This window comes from Pyxicephalus adspersus, chromosome 10 (genome assembly GCF_032062135.1).
Source record: "Pyxicephalus adspersus chromosome 10, UCB_Pads_2.0, whole genome shotgun sequence".
In the NCBI taxonomy this organism is placed as follows: Eukaryota; Metazoa; Chordata; class Amphibia; order Anura; family Pyxicephalidae; genus Pyxicephalus; species Pyxicephalus adspersus.
In genome coordinates, this window is record NC_092867.1 from 8,964,351 (window position 1) to 8,989,712 (window position 25,362).

At 36.8% G+C, this 25,362-nt stretch overlaps 1 protein-coding gene across 7 annotated transcripts in view; it reads left to right on the forward strand.

The window, feature by feature from the left end:
* LCOR (ligand dependent nuclear receptor corepressor) overlaps positions 1 to 25,362 on the forward strand; it is a 46,633-nt gene that overhangs the window by 6,575 nt on the left and 14,696 nt on the right. For 3 of the 7 annotated variants that reach the window (XM_072424419.1, XM_072424421.1, XM_072424420.1), the window contains exons 2-5: positions 2,503 to 2,568; positions 9,770 to 9,902; positions 11,106 to 11,396; positions 13,509 to 13,605. In XM_072424419.1, the coding sequence (XP_072280520.1) occupies positions 11,156 to 11,396; positions 13,509 to 13,605 (338 nt within the window). In that variant the 5' untranslated portion in view covers positions 2,503 to 2,568; positions 9,770 to 9,902; positions 11,106 to 11,155. Of the gene's footprint in view, positions 1 to 2,502; positions 2,569 to 7,755; positions 7,836 to 9,769; positions 9,903 to 11,105; positions 11,397 to 13,508; positions 13,606 to 15,242; positions 16,609 to 25,362 lie in introns of those variants that run through there. The other 4 variants (XM_072424422.1, XM_072424423.1, XM_072424418.1 and 1 more) reach the window with 4 other exon arrangements.

Sequence of the window (25,362 nt, forward strand, 5' to 3'; positions counted from 1 at the left end):
TTTTTCCCCAACCTACGTCACTCAATCTAGTTCCTGGGTCGGGTGAGGTAGGAAGAAGTACCTGGAAGAAGAGGCGAAGATAGCAGGGCCCGGAGCGCCAGCACAAAGAGGGATACCGGGACGACGTGGGACCTGATGAGACACCTGCGGACTGATCAACTGCACTGCGGGATTGAAGGTAAGCAGATTTGTTTTTTGTTTTAGGCAGTTTTGCGTTTAGTCCCTCTTTAAGTAACACATTAGCAATTTTCCTATTAGAATCTAATTGGTTTTCTGCCAATGTCAAGTGGAAACATTTCTCAATGGTAAAGAGATTTCATCCTGGACAGAGGATTCCAAGTCATTAGCACATACAGCTATAATACCTGTATGGAGGATCAAACTATGATAAAGTCACTTATCCGTTCCTTTTTGGTTCTTTTTACAAAAATAAAGTATTGTTCTTCTGTCAGACAAATCGAGTAATCTTTACTGCTCTCGGTTCACTCTTCTGCACTACAAAACCCCTGCCTGCTATTTTACTTTGAAGAGAAGTTCTGTTGTCCAATCTTAGGATGGCAATACTGTTCCATAATATAGACAGTGCAGTAAGCCAGCGATTTTACCTCTGTACAAAACATATTTTACTGGCAGTATAATCAGGTGAAAAAAAAAATGAAAACAGTTACCACATCTAAGGACTTTATAGCTGCCATATATTACATTTCTATTCTTGAATGGAGATATAAAGCAATATTAATTTTAAACAAGTTAAACATTCTGTAATGGCAGGTCTGGCCCTCTTGGTATCTGTAGCTAGTGAGCTTTGTTTATCCATGTTTTAGGTCAAAGCGGCTTCAACCCACTTCTACCGTGGAGGTCATCGGCTGACTTTTCTGGGGTGTATATTTTGTCAGAGTGTTCTGTCCTACAATTAGTTGTAGGTAAAGTCACAGTGGCTGTGAATCCCCCTGCTTTTTCTCTGTTCCTTCCTAGGGAACTCCATTTAAACAAAAGGGCTGCACGTTACCAATATTTAGGTTTGCAGTGTCAGGATATAAGTGTACTTCAAAAATTAACAGATGCTGAAAAGTAAGATTTTGTAATGCCTTAAAGCTGAACTGGATTTTAAAATCGCTTGAAGTGGGGCTACCCCTGCATGAAAATAAGAACCATACCTCCTCCATTCCAAAGGGATAACATTGGTGCTTGTGAGTTATACTTTCAGTTTTCTATGGAAAGGGACTGTAGAGGGTCAGTTGCATGTAACAGGGCTAGCAAGGGAGTGAGTAAATAAACTTGCTGTTCAAGTCCACCTCAGACCTAATTGAGCCTTTGGTTTTTAGAGTTAGGCTTTAAAGTGGGGCTGTGATCCATGATTTTATTAGTTTCTTTTTTAACTGTCATTATAAGAAGTAGAGAAAATGTTGACTTTTTCATGTAAACCTTTCATTGACCTCCAAATGCCCAAATGACCTAAAAGCTAGAATTTCTGGTATTGTGCAGAAGTGCCTGCACTTCTCTTCAAGTGAATTATTTTATATAGTAAAATACTGACGACTAGGATGTATAAACAAAAGAAATATGTTTGTTGAATTGGCAAAAATTGGGTATGTAACATTTTTTCTGCAGTGCAGCAAACCACAATGCATGGTAGTGGCAGTAAAATGATGTGTTTAATTGGCAATGAAGGAGAATGTATCGACACAACCCAGTAAATGTACCATGAGGGTTGTATAATATATAGGACAGGTGTTCTGAATTCTTGTGTTATATTCTTTGTGGTACAGTGTGAGCTGTGTTATTAAGCTCAAACCGCTGATGATATGTGTTTTGGGGACACTCCCTCACAAAAAATGTCCCTAAACTCTCACCTTAAAACTCATGTGCAAATAAATATTATCAAGTCCAATACTTATAGGTCTATTTCTGCTGAGCAAGTATTAAAATATTTTTTCTTGTGCAGACATTACCCTTGCTGTACAAACTTAAGGAAGTTCTGCTCCCAAACGTCCGATACGAATGTTGGAATACTTTAGGAACAGTATATTTCTTTGATTGCCTTGAGGGTCACTAATTGTGCACAGAAAGATCAATGTTTTTTTTATTCTATTCTTTCTATAAGCATCACAGTAAAGTATTTGGAAGGAAATACATTTTAGGATAGTGTGAGTACAGCTAAAATACCGTTCGTAGACTGGCAACTGAATATGTCTGAAATACACAGCATGTAAAAAAATAAAAAAAAAATTGGCAGATTACAGTTTTCAATGATCCACTTCTGATTCGATTACTCACAGCAGGTGGAATCTAATGCAACGTGGATTAAATAGTTTTGTGAGAACAAACCTTCAATTTAATTCAGGAACTGAATAATTACAACCTACCACTGATTTCTTTGCCTGTTTTGGCTATATTTGGGATAGGTTAAGCTTGATTTCCTTAGTTCTGTCCTTAGTGTAAAATGCTTTGAACCTTGCTGCTAGAATATAGTTATTTAATGTCTTTTTCTTTCCCTTGCAGGTTTTGAGAGCATTTTAGAAGGGCTGTTTGGACCAGGATTACTAAACGATCTCAGCTTATTTAAAGGTTTGTTATCTTTTTTTTTTATTAGGTAACACATTTCTTGCACTGATAAAATTCTCTTTTGACACCTTTTTTATAATTCATTTTGTTAAAAACTGTAACTTGTGTTTTGTTATCTGTCTTAAAGTGAACCTGTACTTTGGCCATACAGAGGCATAAAGTATTTTACTTGCGTAACCTCTAAAAACCATTTCAGATCACCTGTAAGCGGCAACATTCTATTGCCGGTCTAAATGTGTTCTGAGTTGAAGAGTTTGGGAACCATGTCATACACAAGATTGTCGAGTAGGTCACAAAAAGTAAAATTTATTTTTAGCTGCACCGTTTGCAGCCACGTGCAAGTGGTATTGTCCACAGTGTGGCTTGCCTCTCCCAGTAGCAGTTTGCTGTGTGCCAAGTATCAGAAAACTGCTCAATTGTATGCATCAGTCTGAAAAGGCCCATGTTATTTATCTTGCAAAAAGCATGTGACTCTCCCATGTGCCAGTGTAGGCTATGTGAGTGACCGAGCACTAGTGATTTCACATGGGAGAAAGCAGATCAAACCATATGTTGCCAGTACCTGGAATTACCTAGTATTTTACCCTTTACTATTGACATTTAATGGGAAGCAAATGTAAGCTGCTAATAGGGTTGGCATTGAAGTGAACGTGCTTCATTGAAGTGCACCAAAAAATAAAAAATGCAAACACCTGCTTTTTAATTCACACACAGCCCATCTATGTTAAAGCCTAGGTAGTTTGGGAATACAAATGAAAATAAAGCATGCAAAAGAGCTCCATACCTTTGCTTAAGACTTATCTTTACCATGAATGTTTAAAAACAATTTAAAAAAATAAAATTGGTATAGTCTTTATATTACCAAGCATGATGCTTTGTACAACTTTAAGGCCTTCATTCACACTGCTGTGCAATACTGTAATATTTGGTAAGGTTCTTATCAGGAGTTACCCCATGTTCATGTCTAAAGCTACGTACACACGGCAGATTTTTATCGATTATCGGCATCGGCCAAATATACTTTTGGGAGAGATGCTAAGGGAGGGTGCTCTGATGCGTCAGCAAGCTGTGTACAGCACCCTGCCAGCCCCCCACCAGCCAAGATCTGTCTGCATTTCATGGAGAAGCACACAGACCAAGTGATAGTCCCTGGATTTAAAATTAGGTTTGTAATGAGAACTTTGGCTTTTTAACATGTCAATAGCATGTTGATGAGGGAAGGAGAGAGGAGCCAAGAAACTAACTTGGCTTATCGTGCACTCCCTTGTCGTTGGAAAGGATCGTGAAAGATCCTTTCCAACGACAAAAATTGCAAGTGTGTACGCAGCTTAAATGTGAACATCCTTTTTACAGATGAACTCCTGAAGTAGATTCAGATTATATAGGGGAATCCCTGCTAACATATGTCACTGTACATTGGCAATATAAAGATGCCTGTAGGATATATTATTGCAAAATGTAGTATACCTAGAATTTTTCACATCCAGGGCTGGTTGTTTCACTTGCTTTATTAGGCAATTTTTTTTATTTTTTATTAATAAGGCCAAAAAAGTGCAGACGGTGAAAAACTGTATTACCATTTCACATTCATGTTCAATGGAAAAATAACCCACCACCATCTTTTGGTGATTGAAGTGGAAATGGTGATCAATGGAAAAGTGAAATTCCATCTTCTACTACAGTATGCCCTAATTTGACCTGTATGTTGGTGTAAAAAAAAGAAAATTCTGAGGATATTCTGTCCTCCATTGGCATAAATAAAAACATTAAAAAAAATTAATCTTGCTGTTCACATGGATAAAACTTATCTTCAGTTACTGAAACCCAGCTTCATCCACCCCCTGCAGCACGATGGCTCAGGGGTTAGCACTCCGGCCTTTGCAGTGCTAGGTCCCAGGTTCGATTCCTCACCAGGACTTTACCTGCATAGGTTCTCCCTGTGTCTGTGTGGGTTTCCTCCGGGTACTCCGGTTTCCTCCCACATCCCAAAAACATGCAGTGAGGTTAATTGGCTGCCCCCTAAAAAAAAAAAAAAAAAAACCGACCTTAGACTACATTAATGACATGAGACTATAGTAGGGACATTGGATTGTGAGCTTCTTTGAGGGACAGTTAGTGACACCGCTATGGACTTTGTACAGCGTTGCGTAATATGATGGCGCTATATAAATATTGTGTAATAATAATAATCCCCTTCCTTGTCCTGGGACCCCCCTTTCAATTCATCCTATTTCAGTCATGGGGGCTCTACATTACATGTTGGCATTGCCTACCCTTGTCTGCATAAACCGTACTTGGGATCACCCACTATTTCAGACTTTCCATCCAATAAGGCATTCTGGTATATTTTGAACTCCCAGGAGCCAGCCTACTGCTTGCTTCAGGTGCGAGGACTTTTGGGAGAGATGCTAAGGGAGGGTGCTCTGATGCATCAGCAAGCTGTGTACAGCACCCTGCCAGCCCCCTACCAGCCAAGATCTGTCTGCATTTCATGGAGAAGCACACAGACCAAGTGATAGTCCCTGGATCTAAAATTAGGTTTGTAATGAGAACTTTGGCTTTTTAACATGTCAATAGCATGTTGATGAGGGAAGGAGAGAGGAGCCAAGAAACTAACTTGGCTTCAGCTGCTCTAAACCTTTTTTTGTATATTTATTTTTTATATGCAAAATGTTTTATTTGCTATTTTAAGCAACTTAATTTCTGCACTTAAAGCCCACATTTGTATTGAGGGGAATATTGTAATGAGGGGATTTTTTTTTTAGTCCTTAAACTCTAGAGGGGGATTTCACTTCACTCCCCAAGTTAGTGGCTGGAAGGATGAAAGAGAATGTGTGACATTATTTTGCTGTTTGTGCCTTACTGTCACAATGTTAGCTGCCTGCTCCCATTCCTACCCCCATTTCTTGCCCTGGTGTCACAGGTATGTGAAGGGAGGAAGTGTGTAGCCAATGGGATCATACAAAGGTTTTGATTTCTAAAAGAAATGTTAGTAAATTGAAAAATCTAATTCTATAGACTAGAAATCTATCTTAGACCAATGAAAAGCTGTTTGTCCATGGTTATCAAAGTACAGCATTTTGTTATGTTTTGAAAACTAGTAAATAGGTCACATTCTTCGTTCAGCCTCCTGCATGAAAATCTGTGGTCTGCCAACTCAGACTTTCAAATTAACAAGGCTTCATGTGAACACCACTGTGCATCACAGCTCCCCAATTGCCATAGTAGAGACCTATTCTTGAGTACATATGACCTAAATAAAATTTCCTGCAGTAGTTATTTAAAAAATATTTGTCAACGACATAGTAGGCCACACCACATGCTTTTTGGATTTGTCCCCTCGTATTACATAATTATGGTAAATTTCTAGACTTGTGTTAACACATTTTTCTATTAGAGAGCCTATTGTTTTCCATGTGGCTGGTTTACAAATCAAATACTGGGAGTCAAACATTAGGCAGATATGCAGATTTTTGTGTAATGTTGCTATATGTTGTGATTTCATTGCCTACAGATTACAGGTTTTGCCTACAGGTTTTCTTAGTGAGGTGATGTTGCAAGTGTTTTGTAGTAAATGATACTTCACTGTGCAACCTGCACCTCATTCCAAGGTCTCATGCCATTGTCCAGGTTTGCTACCTATGGCTCATTAAAAAGGAATGGCATGGCCACACTGGAGGTTTACTGTAAAACAAGCAAACAATAATAAAACACCAAGATGTGTTTTACAAATGTTGTCTCAAAGCCAGCAGTAGAAATGATGGAAAGTTCTGTAAACAAAACAAGCACCCAGCTGTTGGCCACAACTGTTTCTCTGGTGATCACTGGGCTTTTTGTCTGCTCTATTGGGCCTTATCTGGCTACATGCCACAGCCCAAGTGTTATGAATAAAATGGGACACAGGGTGCTTAATAATGGACATTATAATTTAACTCCTTAAACACTTATGCTTTTACAGTGAAATAAGTTCTATTGAGAATTGTATAAAGCGGCTCTGTGGCCTTACTGCAAGCGCAGTGTTGTCTACCAAAAAAAAAACACAGCCATTTAAAAAGCACAATGTTCTGCTTTACAAATGAGCATTGGGCCGAGACACAGATTCACCATCAAGGGAACCTTTCATTATAGAAACATGGCAGCTGGAAAGTACCTCAGATCTGCATGTATTTACAGTACATTTAGGATGCTTGATATCCGTTTTAGCATGGGGTTTATTTCAGTAAAGTACCCATATAATTCAACTTTTTCTGTTTTATTCAGTCCAGCCTACTACCCCTCTAAACTCAGGAATAGTTACTTTTGTTTAACTTCATTAAAAATCAAAATATGTGAGATCTAGGAAGGCAAATTTGTTCTGTAAAAAACTATTTTTTGTACACCCTGCCACCCCACACCTGACATATAGTGAAGTGAAGGATACAACTTCTTTTTTGTTATAAGTTTTTAATTAGAAGCATACCTTGTGCTGGTTAATTTAGCCACTTTTTCCACAGCTTTCCATATACCAATGTTTCTCAACCTTTCTAACATAGGAGAACCTCTCCTATAACTATTATATCTACAGCTCACAGTAAATTTTTGAAGAATGCCTCTTGCTTTGCTGGCCAGTGGGAAGAATGTCATCAAAGATAGCCAAAAAGTTAATTGGTGTCACTTAAACTGAACTGAGAGGCACAAACTGGTCATTGCTCAGGGAACCCTTAGCAACCTTTTGGAGGAACCATAGGGTTCCACAGAACCCTCTTTGAGAAACATTGGTATTTACTGTTGCTTGTAGTTTTTGTTGTTTTTTTTCCCCTCCTACAAAAAATTCCCCTCCAGGGCTTTGTCACAGCTGCCATGTTGGTCTTATGTTGTTAAGGCATTCTCTTGCTTTTTAGTGTAAAACTGAAGCTAATTTCTATTGTCAGGTACAACAAACATACACTTATTTCTGTATAATTCACTTATTTCACTTATTTTTTGCTAGTTGCATTTCAATTGCAGGGACTTTTTTCTCCATCTTCTTTTGTTTGTCCTCTGCTTATCATTCCCTTACTTCAGCTTTCCCAAATCACCATTTTGTGAATTGTCTGGTGCATGCTCTGACACCTGTAAAATTGCCATGTGTTTCTCTCTCCCCCCCCATCTTACACGTGGGCCATTGGTTCAAGTTATAACCCATGGATTTTCTTTGTTCCAAATTTACAGACTGTGAACCTACAGGTGTTTGTGATTGGTCCTTTGATGAAAATTGCCTTTTCTGCTGCTTGAGACGAGAGAAAGTTAAGGTACTGAAGTGTTTGCCACCATTGCAAAATGAACAGTCTTCTTTCAGTTAATTGCTACTTTCAATTCAGCTGCTGCTGAGCATTGTTGTGAGATTGTTTTAGGAGTGTGAGAGTTGTAGTCAAGGACGGTCTGCAAATTTTAAAAGTAATAATCTTGGCTTGATGATAAATGATAAAGGTAACACTTTTTCTATAAACCCCCCTTTTTTTATTTTTGCAAATGGGAGCCTGGACATTTGACATGTGCTGTACCTCCCAAGAAAGAGTAATAATTGTAGAACAACTAATGACAATTGATTAAAATCACTTCTCTCTCCCCCTATAATGTGACATTAGTATTACTATTGAAAATTCAGTATCATGATGGATGTAGCTGTGTTTTTGAAGTGGTTAATAATATTCATGCTGCCTCCGTGTTAACATGATAGCATTTGTCTGTCATGACACATCGCTTGTCTTATTTAATTTACTGACGTTTATCAATTATACCACTATGTCCCAGTCCTTTAATCTGCCCCTTTAGAGTCCTGACGCAATCAACTTTCATGATATATCCCCTGCATCTTTTTTCTTCACTCACAAACATGTAATTTTTGGATCTCAAGTTCATGCTAGGAGTTTTATACTGACCATAGAAATTGGTGAGCAATTGGATCTTCATGCACAATCAAAGAGTATCACAATGTACTTGAATGTTGTTTCTCCACTAAAAGCCAAAGTTTCTACTTGCACAAACACTCCTGTTAAAAAGAATAGATGGGAAGCTTCCTGCAGACAAAAAAAAAACTTGTTCTATGTGTATACTTCCCTTGGCTAAAAAGGCCAAATTGGTACACTATAATGTTTATATGTACTGTAATGGAACATAACTATGATAGTTATTTACCCCTACATTTTCTTTTTCCCATTTAATTTTGGTAATGTGTACATATGCTTATCGAAATTTTTAGCCAGCCACTGCTGACTCTAAAATGTTTTTAGCAGGTTAAGTTTGATTTCTTGATCTGCAAACTTGTATTAGATCATTGACTGAAGTCTATTAGGTGAGCATTAAGACCCATTACAATCTCTTTGAGAAAGAGGAGTCACTATTAACAGGCTACATCTTTCCTTTGATGTTTTAAGCTTCTTCTAAGTCTTTAACATTTTTACCTAGCAAGTTTTTATTTTGATTTTTGCAAAGTCCTTATAGAGTTTGCTGGCCCAGCAATTTTTGTTTTGCTTTTGACAATGAATGTAAACATAATTTCTATTTCTTATGTACCAGCTGGAAAATCGTTTGTCAACAGTTCTGGTTCATTCTTATGTTTTATTTTTATATATATAAAAAAAAATCAATATTGAATGTTTTAAAGGAATATTGTACTTGCACAAAGCCACTAGATATATTAAAGGTGCCTTGACATAGTGAGACATTCACAATTTCCCATACTGAAATTATTGTGCCATTTTGGAAAATAATTTTAGTTTTATTATAAATTATACTATGTTGTAGCCTGTGGTGTTATTCACATTAGAGCATTTAGTCTAACAGCAGAACAGGTTATATTTTGTTGCATTGGTGGTCATCATTTATATTGTCTTAAATGCAGGTCAGAATACACAAAATGCAGCATGCTTGACTTCAACATGCTTGCTCTTTCCCTGTTCAATACACAAAAGAAAAGGTATGACAACACATATTCAAAGAGAAAAGGATGCAGAATAGGTTCATTAAGTGCTTTTTGAAATTCATGGCAGATGTTAGCGCATAGGTTTTTTTTGTTTGTGTTTTAGTACCAACAATCTCCTCAGATATTTCTATAAATCTTTGTAACTCCTGTTTGAAACTGTATGGGTATATTAAATTGAAAAGCAATTTTTGCTTCTATGAACTATAGGTTATAACTTCTTTTCTTTCTAAATGTCTGTAAAAAAACGTTTTGCTTTTGCAGGAGCATTTAGCTGGCTTGAATAAATCTGTGTCTGAACCTGGCCAAGAAAACCTACTTAAGCAAGAGCAAGCAAAAATTATTCGGCTAGAAAGGCAAGCAGAAGAGTTCATCAATGCTGTCTTCTACAAGAAAGGTTTGTGTTTATTTAGTTGTAAAACAACTGGGGTGTTGCTGTGCCCTTTTTTAAATCTAAATTTTGAATTTTCACCTTACATTAGCCTTCTATTTAAAGGGGAGGGAGGGATTATTGCACTTCAGGTCAGAGTCATGAGTCATTGCTAATCTCTCCTCCTGAAAGATGCTATTTGCTCGGCTGTAATGCTGACCTTTTTGCTTTGGTATTTTCTCACTGATTCACAGCAGATAAGCACCTCCTGTTGTTGCTGTTTGCCAGTTGTGCGTCCATCCATTTACCCATGTGATTGCTTACAATACATGACCAGACATCCTGAATTGTGTGTAAGGTTGCCAACAGTCCACCATTGTTTCAGGACTGAAGTGAAGTGTGCTGGCTACTGTAGAAGTGAGGAATAAGGTAAATATTTCTTTATGTCCCCCTAAACTAAATGAGAAATGGACTTGCAACATTGCTAAGGTGCAGGCACCTTGTGACTGTAGGACCAGGCTGTACACCAGGCCTTGACTTTCTAAAAATAAATTAAACCTTTTTTTTGTTGCATCCCTACCGATCATCTTTCCACTGTTGTCCATTGATTGTCCTAGTGCCAGGAAGTTTATGTGTACTGCTTAGGTCCAGGATGCAAGTAGTACATTAAAGATACTAGGATCCAGTGAAAAGTAACCTGCTTGCACATAGGTACTTGGGACAGGATCACTTTGAAGCAAACATGTCCTTTTCCATGTGGGGTTTTAATGTCTCTATATGGAAGCACTTATTTACATTCCCACCTCTCGACGCTCACTTATCTGCTGGGAATGAGCAAAATACCTGGTAAATTTTAGTAATTGATAAGCATGTGACTTTACTCATCCATCATTTGAAAGTGCTGGTGGTTGCCAGAACAAGGCTTGGATGTTCTATTTACCAATGTGTGTGTTTTGGAGAGTAAAAGTGATAAATCCGTTTCTTTGCCTTACCTGCTCCTGCTTGTTCTGGTAGAAAACATTTTTACATAAGACAAGTGGATGCCATATTGTGTTTTCCAGTTTTAGGGTCTTTAAATCCTAATGCTACAACCTACAAACCTATTTGTTTGCTCTTAATAAGTCTTGACTATACTTAGGATTTAAGTGTATTTTCATCTAGATTTCTAATGTGCTCTGTGAGTTTCACACTTGCTTAGCTATAACATACTTTTTTTTCTATTTTATCCAGACAGCCCTAGGATCTCGGATCCCAATATTCCCTTAGTTGCTCGTGAGATAATGCAGCGAATGATTCGACAGTTTGCTGCTGAATATACCTCAAAAAATAGCTCTACTCAGGACTCCAGCCAGCCCAACAGCACAAAGAACCAAAGCTTGCCGAAATCACCCTCTGGACAAAGCTCTCCGCCCCCTGCAACTACTCAGAATCCTGTGCTTAGCAAGCTTCTGATGGCTGACCAAGATTCTCCATTAGACCTTACCGTCAAGAAGCCCCAGTCAGAAGAACCCTGTGAGCAAGGTATTTGAAAAAAGCTGCTATTATGTTTTGCATGTTTACAAGTACATAGCTGTATTTTTTTTCTTCAAATCCTGTATGATCATTTATGCAAGCAGCTCCGATAAAGAAAATGTCATTTGCTTTCAGCCGGGTACTTCTTTATTGAATCATTGCTGACCTGGCTTATAAAAATTTGTAGCCTTTTTGTGCACATAATACCGTGTATCCAAACCTATAGGAAAAAGTAATTATTCTTAGCCACCTTTTCTAATAAATGTTACCGAAGGGTTTATTTTAATAGCTGTTTTGGAGAAAAAAAATGCTAGATTCCAAGGTAGTGGCAATGATTCAGATTAATTTTCCAGATACAATTGAACTCTAGTCAGCATCTTACCCTTAAACTTCTATCACCTGCACCTGTGTAGTATAATGTCCCTTGGACCACCTACACTTGACAGAGACAGACAGGGCTAAAAGAGGAGAACCAAGACATCTCATATGGGGAGAAGTGGGATGGTCCTTGTAATCCAACAGACAGGAAATTAGGTGGGTTTAAGTTGTGTGAAAGCCCATATGATAATGAGACTTTTAAACACAGAATAGGTCTATAAAAGGGTGTACAAAAGCGAGGCAAAGCTGGGGTTCAGCCTGTGCATCCTAGGTTTAGACTGTTCTTTAACCTCCTGGGCGGTTCATTTCTGTTGGGATTTATATGTATAAAAGGGGTACATTGTCTTTCATGAAAATGTATTTTACATTGTAGGCCTTAAATTCTTAGGCATAACTCACCGAAATATGTCCAATATTTAATAAATGTAATATATTTATTAAAGTTTAAATAAAAAACACACAAATCTGTGCAGAGGGTGGCAGGACGCTGATGGGACCCTATGGGTGGCTCAGGGTTACCGCTTTCAGCTGGGTTTTTTTTTTTTTTTTTACCTGAGCCATACTCAGGAGGTAAACAGATATTGCTTTTCCTGTGGTTTTAATATATATTACCAGTATTCTCCCCAGAAATTGGGTTGGCAGCCGGTGTATTGTAATCCAACTTTTTTAGTAACCACCTCAAAACAGCCAGGTAGTTGCTAAAAGGGGCTGGGGAGCATTTCTTAATATAGTCGTTTCAGGTGTTTCGCAGGGCTGAAAGCAGGGATTAAAAAACACTTTTCTATTGCAATCAAAGTCCTGAAAAAGTCCAGCAATTGCTGTTCCTAGGCATCTAGATGTTTCCATTAAGAACCCCCCTTGCTAATCCTAACATGTCCTTTCAATACACCTCTATAACTTTCCAGCCTCCAATCCACCCGAAGAAGCTATAAGGAATCCCCACTACTGACTTGTAGTGATCAGTGGGGGGGGGTGGGGGGGGGGGGTTTCCATTAATCAAAGAGGGGTCCCCATCACAGCCATAAGCTACCACTGTCCTGCTCCCTTCCAAAAGCTCCAGTTTCTTTCTACCTCCTGTACACAACTGTCAACGTAGATTGAAGGAAGACTAGACTGTAGTGAGTAGATCTCCAACCAGAAATCCTAGGTATGATTTCCAGTTTAGTTTTTTGATACCCTTTGGGAGGCAATTGCATAACTGTATTTATGAGCAAGTACACTAATGCTTAAAGGCAGTGGTGGTCTTTAAAATAGTACCACTGTTATTTTCCTATTTGAAACAAGGCCAGCCATGTTTACATTCTCATCTTGTGTCTGATAGCTAGCACTTGACATAAGCTTTTTACTGACTACTGGGAAGCAAATACCTGTACTGTATTCAGAGATGAGTACTCTAGTTTAAAAAAGGTAAATGATTTTATTTTTTCTCTTAATTTCCCTAAATTTACTGCTTAATAAGCTTTACCTTTATCTCGCTTTAAAATGCAAACTGCAAAACTGCCTCACCTTTATTTGCAGGACACCCTTGTTTTATCTTACCCTGTGTAGTACTGTGTGCAGTCTTATAAAGGATCACTTAAAAATTGCAAAAGTGTGTCGCAACACATGTTGAAAAACACAGCAGTTCATGTTATTACACCGGCTTATCTTGTAATGGGTTGCACACCAACCCTGTATATGAGCGGAGTTTTTTTTTCTGTTTTTACAGCGCTAATAACATTTTTTTTTTTTTGTGTATTTTAGCAGACGGAGTGCTTGATCTGTCCACTAAGAAGAGTCCATGTTCTGGTAGCACACATTCAAGCATTTCTCCAAGTACCTCAAACGCTATAGGGAATGGGTAAGAACATTCTTCATCTCGCCTTTATTTTTATATTTTTATTTTCTTCAGTTACATCTTCAGATCTTAACCTGTTTCAAAGCCAAAATGATTACACCTTCCACTCTTTGAAATGAGATTTACTTTACTTTTAAAAATTAGAATTCACAACCTGCCATTGTGAAGTGAAATCAAAATTATTGTGCTGTGCTCATGATCTCATTTTGTCTTCATTCATTGTTTTAGGACTTTTTTTTGTATGAATGCTTTGCATGAATTTATGTAGTTTTTTGATCAGGTTTGAATTCGGGAAAAGGTGTGGTCTGTGGTAGTTTTTTTTTTTTATATAGAGCATCAGCATATTTTTTAGTTTGTTGCCTTAGAATTTGTACTGTAGAGCCTTCATCAATGATAGAAGACCTAAAAAAAAAAGTTTTAGATTTTTCATTTTGATCTTATTTGTTTATTATGAAGCATGTTTTTTTTCTTTTCTATGTTTTGAACACTGGGGAGAGTAAATATTTTTTTTATAGGCTAGTAGTGTCTTTATAATCTCATCAGTTTATTTTCTTAAATATTACCTCTTCTGTATATGTATGTGTATGTATGTATATATATATATATATATATATATATATATATATATATTTTGGGTTTGAATGCATTTTTTCTTTTTATTAGAGACTCCGCAATTTGCGTTGTCAGTCTTCAAGCAGTGTAGGACTATACTAAGAGAGCAATCTGTGTGTTTGAATCGTGTACATTTATAGGGCTTTGGTGTATTGTATTTGTAGAAGTGCGCTTACTGGTGTTTGCATTTTACATATATATATATATATATATATATTTTATATTGTATCATGTAATCACGTTGAATCATAACTCGTTGAATAATCTGTAATCAATCACCATCAAAATCATCTTTTCCCTCACCTTTTATACCTTTAAGAGAAAATGGTCTGGCAGTGTTTTGAAATATTTACAAATAGCCTTCAAAATGTCATCCATCAATTTTGTAATGTATGTAATGTGATCTGACCTGTATCACGCTTTCATATTATTCTAATTCTTATTACACGCAAAGGCCATTTTTTTCTTAAGGTAGCCATTTAAACAGAAATTTTTTGCCTTCACTTTCCCTAATCAATCTATGAGCTTCTTTGTTATTATGGCCCATGTCTTTTTATGTACCTTTTATGTCCCCCCACCCCTATCTGTATTCCGATGTGAGCAGCAGGCACTGTTTTAGCTTGAACTTGAATTAGATTGCATAATGTTATAAGTGGCTTACTCTTTTATTACTGTACTTGTTTAGTGGTAACGTCACATTAATCAATTGTGGACACACCTAGGGGGATTGACTTTTACCTTCTAATTTATAACAAAGATGCTATGTACAGACTGTCGCGCAAGACTTTGTGAACCCAGCCAAAGATGGTTTGTCACCTTATCATTTTTTTTGTTTCTGTTGCCCACAAAATTTGTTTTCCTTTTCTGTGAACCTCATTTTTTTAACTGACACTGATGCTGAGATAAAATTAATATAAAAATAAGTGATGTTACCCAAGCAAGGGCTTCTAATAAAGGAGTGGCCCCTTCACCCATCCTTCCCTACATGTGCAAGTTCTGCTCACATCAGTTTCCTTCCATCCAATTAGGCGACCTGGGAGACCCAGCCAGCACCGTCCAGATGGACTTCCACGCAGTGGTGATGGGGTGCCTCCAAGAAGTTTGCTGGATGCAACCAGGGAAACTTATGGCCACTCCACACCTCTAAAAGTGCCATTGGCTCGCTCCTTGCAGATTAGTGAGGAATTGCATAACAGAAAGCAATTTTCTACGGCTGCCAGCCATGGTTCACCTGGACTGCAGAATCAAGGACAGCATTTGGTCTTTTCCAGGGAAGCTTCTTGGGCAAAGTCTCACTATGAATTAAATTTTGGCCGTGTGAAATATAGGGGTAATGGTGCACTCAGCAACATCAGTGACCTGCCTTTTCTCACAGAAAATTCCAATGCCTTTCCAAAAAATATTCCAAACAAACATGAAATTAAAAAGGAAATGGGCCTTTCTTCTCCTGTCGATTTAAAAATTCCACAGGTCCGTGGTATGGATCTGTCGTGGGAGTCCCGCGGTGGGGAACTGTATAATTACAACTCTTTGGTTATGGGTTCACAAACAGAGAGCGCACTTAGCAAAAAATTAAGGACTATCCTTCCAAAGCAAAATCGGAGAAATGTATTGGAAACTACCACTGATTCCTGGAGCTCTGATGTTGAGCAGTCTACCTCTGGACAGCCATATTCCACATCAGACCAAGAAGGAGACCCTGGCTCCAAACAACCAAGGAAAAAAAGAGGGAGATACAGACAGTATAACAGTGAGATATTGGAGGAAGCTATTGCCGTTGTCATGAATGGCAAAATGAGTGTTTCCAAAGCGCAGAGTATATATGGGATTCCACATAGCACACTGGAGTACAAAGTCAAAGAGAGGCTAGGCACATTAAAAAATCCTCCAAAGAAAAAAATGAAATTAATGAGGTTGGAAGAACAAGATGTTGCAGTAAAAAGTGAACTGGAACCTCAGGATGAGGTGGAGGTGTCCCCAAGTGCAAATGATTCAAAAGATGACTAGGCATGCAGTAAAGTCCTACTCTTACTATACGAGTTGTAACTAAACTGGGCAGGCACTTCTGTGTTGTGATGCACATCACACTCCACACCTGTTTAACCTCGAAAATCAAAGGCAGTTTTTTTCACAGACCTGCTAACAGGTGGAAATTGCTCACAATCGGGGCAAATGTGTAAATTACTCTCGCCCAGTACAGCCCTTAAGTACTTTGGCCTTTACGCATGCTTTTATTTTCAGTAGAAAATTGTTACCTCAACAAGAGAACCTTTACATGTAAATATGGACTCTTTGCTATTGAGCCTGCATGTATTGTGTTCTTTATATCTATTTTATTTCCTTGAACACATGTCCACTTTAAAATGTTTTCAGGAGTCTCTTAAATATATACAACCAATGTCTAGGAGAAACAAAAAAATCCTTCTAAAGATATTTAAACAGTTTGTTTTTCTCTAAGTTAGATTTTAAGTGTTTATGCCAAAATGATTATTTCTGAAAAATTGAATGTACCTCACAAATGTGATCTTTTTGGGAGTTGCTACTGTTTTTCGGAGACTGCAAATTTATAAAGGCTTTAGTTCAGAGTGGAAATGTGCGAAGAGCACAAGTAAATAAAAAAAAAATAGTGAGTGGGCAGGCCTGAAAAGGCTGTACGTCGCTAACCTACAAAATGAGAGTATTACACTAGAGCTTTACATTTCTTACACTTAAAACAATTGTCAGACTTGGGCAATGTTTGCCCTGTTCTGGCAGGAAGTTTGGAAACATTTAAAAGCTATGGGGTTATTTGTGTTTTAGTTTTAATTTTTTTTTTTTTTTTTTTTAATATGTGGTCCGGACATATATCCTCATTACACTCCAGCAAGTACATGTGCATGCAACTAAAGAGGATGGACTGTGGACTCTTTAGATAGCTATTATCTAGATCCCATCTTTTGTTTTTTGATTTTTTTTTTTTTGCTTTTACCCACTGTTATGGGTACAGGGAGCAAACTGTACACACTCTACCTTCAGAATATTCCTTATATCAGATTGACACAAAATCTACATTAATGGATTGATGGTAGGTTTTTTTAATGACTAAAGAGGAAGTAGCCTTATTACTACACTAGCACTCTTAACGAGAGAGCTTAGTTTTTCACACAGTAACTCCACCAAAAGTAAATATCACATCTGGAGATTATAGGAAAGTTTTTACTTGATTTTATAGCTACTAAACTGTGTGGTTTACACATCAATTCCAGAGATCAGGGGTCACAAAAGTTTTCACTGTTGTGATATCAGGTGCATATTTTATTTCTTACCAGTACAACCTCATTATATTCCAGTTTTCAGGAATGAAGGACACTCCTTAGGGTCTAGCAAGTCTGTTAGATAAGTATTGCTGTAAAATGTTTGTTGTGTTACAGAGATACTCGGTATGGTGTAGCTTGATACAAAGCTACATCTGTCTTCAGGTAACTGTTTTTATAAGCACTCCACGAACCACACAGTTTTGTACATTTTTATATATTTTTTGACAGTCCACTAGATGCTCGTTTTGTCGTGTCGCAGACATGCTCTGAAAGACTGGCACCATTTGTAAAACCTCTTGAAATATCGAAAACACTATTTTTATTTAATATTCTTTATACTTGGTAAGCAGTGCTAAATGTAAGTAAGTTTATGCTTCTAAAAAAGAAAGGCAGCTCAGCTTGCCATACTAACCCTGCACTGCTTCGTTAAAGTAGGTAAATTGTTTGCTATCTATCCCTTTTCTATTCTGTCTGTGTAGGCTTTTTTTCTTTTGTTTCTTTGTTTTGGAAGTGTACAGTAGTACTTTATTTTAATGCATTAAGGGGCAGGCACACATTTTTGCATAATGCTTTTGCAGTAAACCTTAGACCTAATAAGGTGCTGAGCCTTAAAATTTTTGTTTGGCATAAGTTCAAATATTTCTGCATACCTGCTCTATACAAAGCATTATTTGAGCCCAAACCTGTTTGTGTTAACCTTGTGGTTTACAACTGTTCTGCCCTGTGTATCCAAGTTGGAGACTTGACCACAAATTGTACGCAGAACTGATTTGTGTGAGTACTTCAAAGCTGACAGAAGTTGTATACTTTTTTTTTCTTTGCAAATAAATTTATTGCATGGTATGCAGTAATGTTTGTTTTAGATATGTACGGTATTAGCTAGTGTGACCAGGCACACAACCATGGGCAAAAATCATCTGGTTCATGTAGGTAAACAAAATTTGTAGATGCCCCAGATTCAATAAATGGTAAAAGAAGTACAATATTTTTTTAAATGTTTTCAACATCATGATGATTTAATTAAATTTGGTTTCTTATGCATATCTTTTATGCATGAGTGGCTATGGTAGGACTTATAAGATTCTTAATCATGTTATTGCTTTTTATATAGAATAGGAGCTCATAAAATGGCTGAGCAGATTAGAATTTAATTGTACAACACTTTCTGAATTCAACAACTACATAGTGCCTGTGAAATTTAGCTGAATGCCTTGGCTCTTGTGGCAGCCTTGTATTTAAAAATATGCACACTACATCTGTACCTAAAATCAGCCAAGTTCAGTTAATTGAAATTAGTTTTTAAAAGGAACCTAATGATACAATTTTATGATACCATGAAAATGGAATATATTTTATGACTGTTGCCTTTGTAAATAAAAAAAACAAAAGCAACTCTACATTTGCCCAGTCAACAATTTATTTAAGCCGACAAGTCTATGCACTTACACTTTTGTACTTGTTTGCTTCAACCAAAAACATTTCATGCAGCAGTTTTGCTTGAGTGCCCCACCAACCATACAGGCAGACTCCAATCTGGGGCTAAATTTGGGCTTTGTAGTATGAAACAATCACTGTTAACTGGATGCATAAATCGCGGCCCCTCTTAATTGTCTAGCACATTTTAGTAACAAATAATAAAATTAAACCTGTTCATTATGACTTCAAATGTAGTCACTGCCATTCAAGCCAGTATCTTGACTAGGTTGTGAATAAATATGTGTACTTTAAAAAGGTACATTTGACCTGTGTGACTAAAAACTTCCAGCAGTTAAATCAGTGTATTGTTTTCAGGTACTTTCCATAGTTTGAGTGTAGAATCTTAAAGTGCACTTGGTCCTGAATTATAAACATTTAAGTGTTTACATATTTTTAAGGCGTGGTAATACCATTAAAACAAGCCATCACTGACCTTTAGCTGCATGTATTTAAAAAAAAAAGGTTAAATAATCATAGAAAAAAACCCCCCCGAAATAATCTAAATATTAAAACACCTGCTGTGTGTTTGCATTGGAGTGCTGCCAACCTAAAAAGAAATTGTTACAATACAAAGATTATATATTTTTAGTGCCTCTGTTGTAAATTTTAAAGAATAATTTTCCCACAATGCACGCAGCTAAAGAGATGAACATGAGCTTGTTTAGAATATGCAAATACTTTGGTGTGTATAGTCTGGTCACAGGATCACTTTATAAACTACTACTACTAAAACATTAAATGAGCTTTGATATGATAGGCTTTTCATAGCTAGAAATTTGTTAGATTGTCCATACATAATAAAGGTTTACTTTTCTAGGAGGGGCCATCAGGAATTTGTACTTCCTTGTATGCACTTCTTTTGCCATAGAGATTTCCCAATACCTGTTGAAAATGATTAACACATGTCAGTCCTTTCTTAAATGTATTATTTAAGCAGTCAAATTCCAGGTATTATGGTGGTTGGGAGGGTGTAGGAGAGTGGTAGTATTGCCTTCCTATGGTCACTACTGTAACCTGCTGCAATACATACTAGATAAACAGAAAGTTTGCTTTAAATAAAGTCCGTTATTGAAATGTGTTAAACAAGCTTACCTGCAAAATAAATTTTGTTATTTTTACGGTTATAAATAGGGCCACATGGGTCCAAATGATTTCCCTGACCCTTATGTTTAAGTAAATCTGTGAGTTCTTGTTGCTAGTAACAATTGCTATTGATAGTTTCCAGTGACAATGCTTTACCATCTATACAAGACCCCCGATTTGGTTTGGATTCGAAATTTTCTTTCACAAAGAAAAACATGGTAGCGTTCTGCATTCTATCCTTTAAAGGAAAATCACAATTCTGGAAATGTTTATCTCATGCTGTTTGAGTTGCCCTTTGTATATTCCTGGCTTTAGAGTTCTACTCTCCCGGCTCCGCTTATGACAATCGAGCAATGTCAAAAATGTGTGCCTGCACTTTAATGTTGCTTTTTATAAGAAGTGATACATGTGTAGAGTACTTGGATTTTAGCTTAAACATGTAAATAGATTGTGTCTTTTTATTACTTTTATCCCCCCCTAAACCAAACACTTAAACATATATCTCAGTTTGAAAAACAAAAAAAAACCCTTGAGACCTGACGATTGTATTGTGTGTTGTCTAAAATGTGTGAACATTCCACAAAGAGATCTGAAATGTTACTTTTCAGGGAATCTTACTTTGCAAGAGTAATGTTTTAAAATCAGCAAAAGCATATATTAAACAGGGCACTTGTTTTGCATTGCAGACGCATAGGTTAACGTTGAAAGCACTAATTCCATTGCTAATTGCAATACAAAATAGCCATTACTGTTTGTGAGGCATGATTGACACAGTAGTTAGTGGTCCCTTAAATATTTCATAAACTTTTTTTTTTGTTTTTTTTTTTTTTTTTTAAGAGAGCTGCTTATTTCAAAAATAAAAAATAATTATATTTTATCTTGTAGACTTTGTAAATTTTCAGTCTAAAATATTCAGGTGCACCTTTTTAATCCCTAATATAATTTAAACATTCCTACTGCTTTGTCTTGCATACCCTTGACCAGTCTTGCCCCTGAAGTTCTATTCTGTGAAACCGTAAACATAATTTGATTCCCACACCCAGTGCCGAGTTATTTAAAAAAAGGTTTAGTGGATCAAGTGGTTATGCTTTTCTGCATTAGGAACTAGCATTTCTCAGTGGAACGCTCCCCCCAAAAAAGGACTAAACAGTCACTTGTCATCAGTGAGATGATTTTTGCTGGTGGATTGTACACAGGTATTATCCAGTTACTAAAGATGCGTCTTTAATATAACACTGGTCTTATCAGTGTGACTGAAATATGCAATGTAACTTCACTATGGAAATGGTTAAAATACTTTTTAATTCTGAGCCATAGTAGACCCGCTTTGATGATAGCTGTTTTATTTTATTTTTTCCTCAGTACAACACAATCTACCTTTCAGTCTGCTTTTTAAATAATATAGTGAAATATTTCAGCAATGGTCTGAATTATCAGTCTGACTTACTGTTAAAAATAAGTTGTGAAGCAAGAAATACCTCTTTTTAAAGTAAACCGTTGTCCATGCTCCGCTGTTGGTGTGTATTTTGAGCTAAATATCTAAGCATAATTATTGCAGATCAGGTCTGCCACCCTATCTGTGAACTGTAAGTACACATTTGAAAACAAAAAAAATACATACTATGCCTTTTTGTGAACGTAGACTTTCAATGTCATGTGACAGGAATACATGGGCAATTTTTGTTTTGGTAAGCAACCGTTTTTACTGGTTAAATAACCTGCTGTAAATATTTTCTTTTGTCCTGTGCTGTGTCACTTTTTTATTTTAAAGATCACTAAATTGAATTATTTTTATGTACAGATAAAAAAAAATCCATACCTCAAAGTTGACTTTATTTTTAAACTTGTAGGTTAGGTTTAGTTTGAGAGAACAAGTAAAGGAGTTGTTTAAAAAAAAAAAGTAAAAAAAAAAATCTCTTAAGGGAGAGCAGTGCAATTTCAATAAAGCCGTTTTTATGACAGAGCCATATGCAGGCGAGGGAATGTATTGCTGTGTCACTGAATTGTCTAGCATGTAAGTATTGACGCATCAGCTCATCCTCTTGGTTTTTAGCTAGTTTTTTTTTTTTTCTCTTCGTTTTTGGCTGCAAATTTTCTAGCCATGGACCTGTGCTAGATGTGCTTACACTTGTATTTGCCAAAAAAGTCAGATTTTTCTAGAGTGCAGCTTGTGTACTACAACTTTTAACGAGTAACTGTAGTTAGGTGGTGAATCCCCCCCACCCCTTTTTTCATGCACAGGGAGGGAAAACACTAATCAAAACTAACCTTTAGTTCCATTGACACTCTTTTTCTCTGTGTGTGTGTGTGCACAAAGAAGGGGACTTTTAATTTATTTATTTTTTTTCTGAAGCACTTATGAATCCTTCTTGATGGTTAGGAAGGGGAGCTTACTGACACTTTCATGACATTAACACTTTGCTGTGGGTTAATTTAAATACCTCTTGGGTTTTGATACATAAGAAGCTTTGTTTTCAGACCTCTTAATAGTCAGAAGTTCTCTGTAAAGGCTGCAGAGAGTTCTTGAAGTCTTGCCATGCCAAATATATTTAATCCCCTATTAGAACAACACTATGGGGTTGAGTTACTAAAAGGTGTAGGCCACCCTTTCCCAACCATTTTAACATGAAATAATGTTTAGGTCTTCAGGGAACCCCTGACAATTATAAAAATATCCACAACTCGCTGTACATTAGCATGGTGGTCAGTGAGAAGAATGTCACCCTTACAGCCTAAAAGTTCTTGGGTGTTGATGATAACTGACATAAAAAGGAATCCCTAGTAACATGTGGAATAACTCTGGATGAGAAACATTGGTGAAAGCTGCTGACCTAGCAAAGTGAGCTATTGCTCTGCAGTAGATACTTCACTAAATGAGGTAAAGCTTGGCCATCAAACCATAAGTTGTGGTTTTACATTTCTTTGCATGTGATTTGGATATTTTTTTTCACTAGAATTCATTTAGTGAATATGGTGAAAACTCGCTTTGCAAGGTATTCATTTTATTTTGGCAGGTAAACAAAAAAGTTGTTTAGTAAATCAACCCCCCAACATTTGGGATTGCTACATAGCCACCAAAGAAGCTTATATACATATTCTGACCAAGAAATTGAAAGATAGCCATAGAAAACCATTCAGTTTAGGGCAGAGTTTGTTGGCAAGTAATCAGTTCTGTTTAAAAAACACTCTGAGAATACAGCTACAGATCTAGCAGTTCTTTTATGAGGAAGGTCATTAGTTAACCCCAAGATTGGACAATCTTTGTAGCCATGTAAGCTGTGATGGGGACCAAAGTACATTCAACAATTTTTAATTAGTAAGATTTCATATACCTCCGGTTATCAGAAAGGAATTTTTTTTCAAAAGAAGAAAAGTCGGTACCACTACTCCACCAGAATACCAGGTGGTATTTTAATACCTACTAACCCATTATTCTTATAGATCCCTTGCTAGCCAGTATGAATTTGTGTAAGGGCAGGAAAGGGTAATAAAGTTTTTTCCTAACAAAACAGCTTGGCATTTGGACACAGTGTGAAGGGTGGGACTGATTGCAGGTGCAGGTACCCACCTAAAGCTCCCCATCCACCCTCGTTGTGTTGTGTTAGTGCAATTAAAAAATTCCCTTAAGAAGCCCCCTTATATATTTGTAGTATAGTTTTTTTTTTTTTTTTTTTTTTTTTTTTTTATAACAAAATTTTTTTTTCATAGAAATTGTTTTGAATGGGGGTTGTCTTTTTATGCTCATGATGGGCAAAATTAAAAGCTTAAAAAAGCTTGCAAATAAAGCATAAAAAAGCATAAAGCTTGAAATGTGATAAAGAATATTTCTAGCCCACTTGATTGTAAACTGGGATTTTTTTCAGGATATAAATGTTTCTATAACGGGCAGTTTGCTCCTAATTTTTATCGGATTCCCCTGTGTCAGGATTCTCAGTGGGATGTATTTGTACAGCAGTTGACTGCTGCCTGGAAGAAAAAAAAATACATTGTACAAAATAAGTTTTCTTTTTATCATAAATTGTAGATTCTGTTTGATGGGTTGTCTGGGATTGTTTTTTGCTGTTGCTTTCAGTCTAAGATGTTAAACGTAGGAATTTCAACCTATGTACACACTGCTTAAAACCCTCAGGGACACTGTACTCACTACTCGCTTAATTCAGGTACTTGTACTCTATTCTTAAACTTAGCAGTGACTTGTATTTTTTTTATTTTATTTCTTTCTTTTTTTTTTTCGTTTTGTTTCTTTTTTGACGTGCTTGTAGCACATCCTTGATGAATGTCAAGTTTAAAAAAAATTCACTTCAGGTATCCAGGTATAACTCAGCCAAACGGTTTATAAAAGCTGCATATTTTACTCTTCAGCACACAGTGCCTCAGACACTTCGAGTGGCATTCTGTATACTCGGTTACTACTGAACAGATCGCACGGGGGTTCCTGTTTTTTAAGTAAAGAAGCTAGTCTTAATTTGTTGATCAAGAATCCATTCTTGAAAAATGGTAGTACAGTACTTTGTTTTCGTTGGCTCAGCTTGTGAACCTCCTTGAAGCTGTGCTAAGCTCATGCACGGCAAAAGCAGCTATTATGTGAGCCAAAATATAGCCTGACCAATCGCTGGGAAAAGTGACATCACTGTAACACAAAGTGCAAATGTGAAAGCAGACTTTTCTGCTACTCTTCTGAACAGTAAACTTTGTTAGGGTGGCCTAGTAAAATTTTCTTATGCATTGATTTCAATGCTCGCTGAACAACTTATGCTTATGTGTTTGGGCAAGTGATCAGCCCTGTTCAGCAAATCTAAACCTGTACGGTCTGAGAACTCATGTGATCACAAGGCTTTTATAATGTAAGAAGTACTAGAAGGAAGGGTACCTGATCTTGTTTCTAAAAGGTTAGGTACTGGGCTATCATTGCTGATTTAACATTCTGCAAATACACATACCACAACCCTTTCTCCAGGGTAGATAAGGATATCTGACTTTCCTAATCAATAAAATTGTTCTGAAAGTAATAAAGCCAATGGATCAACAAAACAACTAGCATTTTCAGGGGGGGGGTGTAATTATTTTGGTTAATATTTAGGTCCCCTAAATAATCATTCCATACATTCTCAAATCTTTACATAAATAAAATACTCATTCAGGTTTTAATGCTGTCAATCACTGTATCTGGGATTACCTGTTATTGCATTTGTTTTTTCTCGCTTTCCTATTAGCGGACAGGCAGCTGACGTAGAGAGTTTGTCTTCTATGTTATCAGGACTTAAAACAGAATACCTCACTGAATGTGAACCTT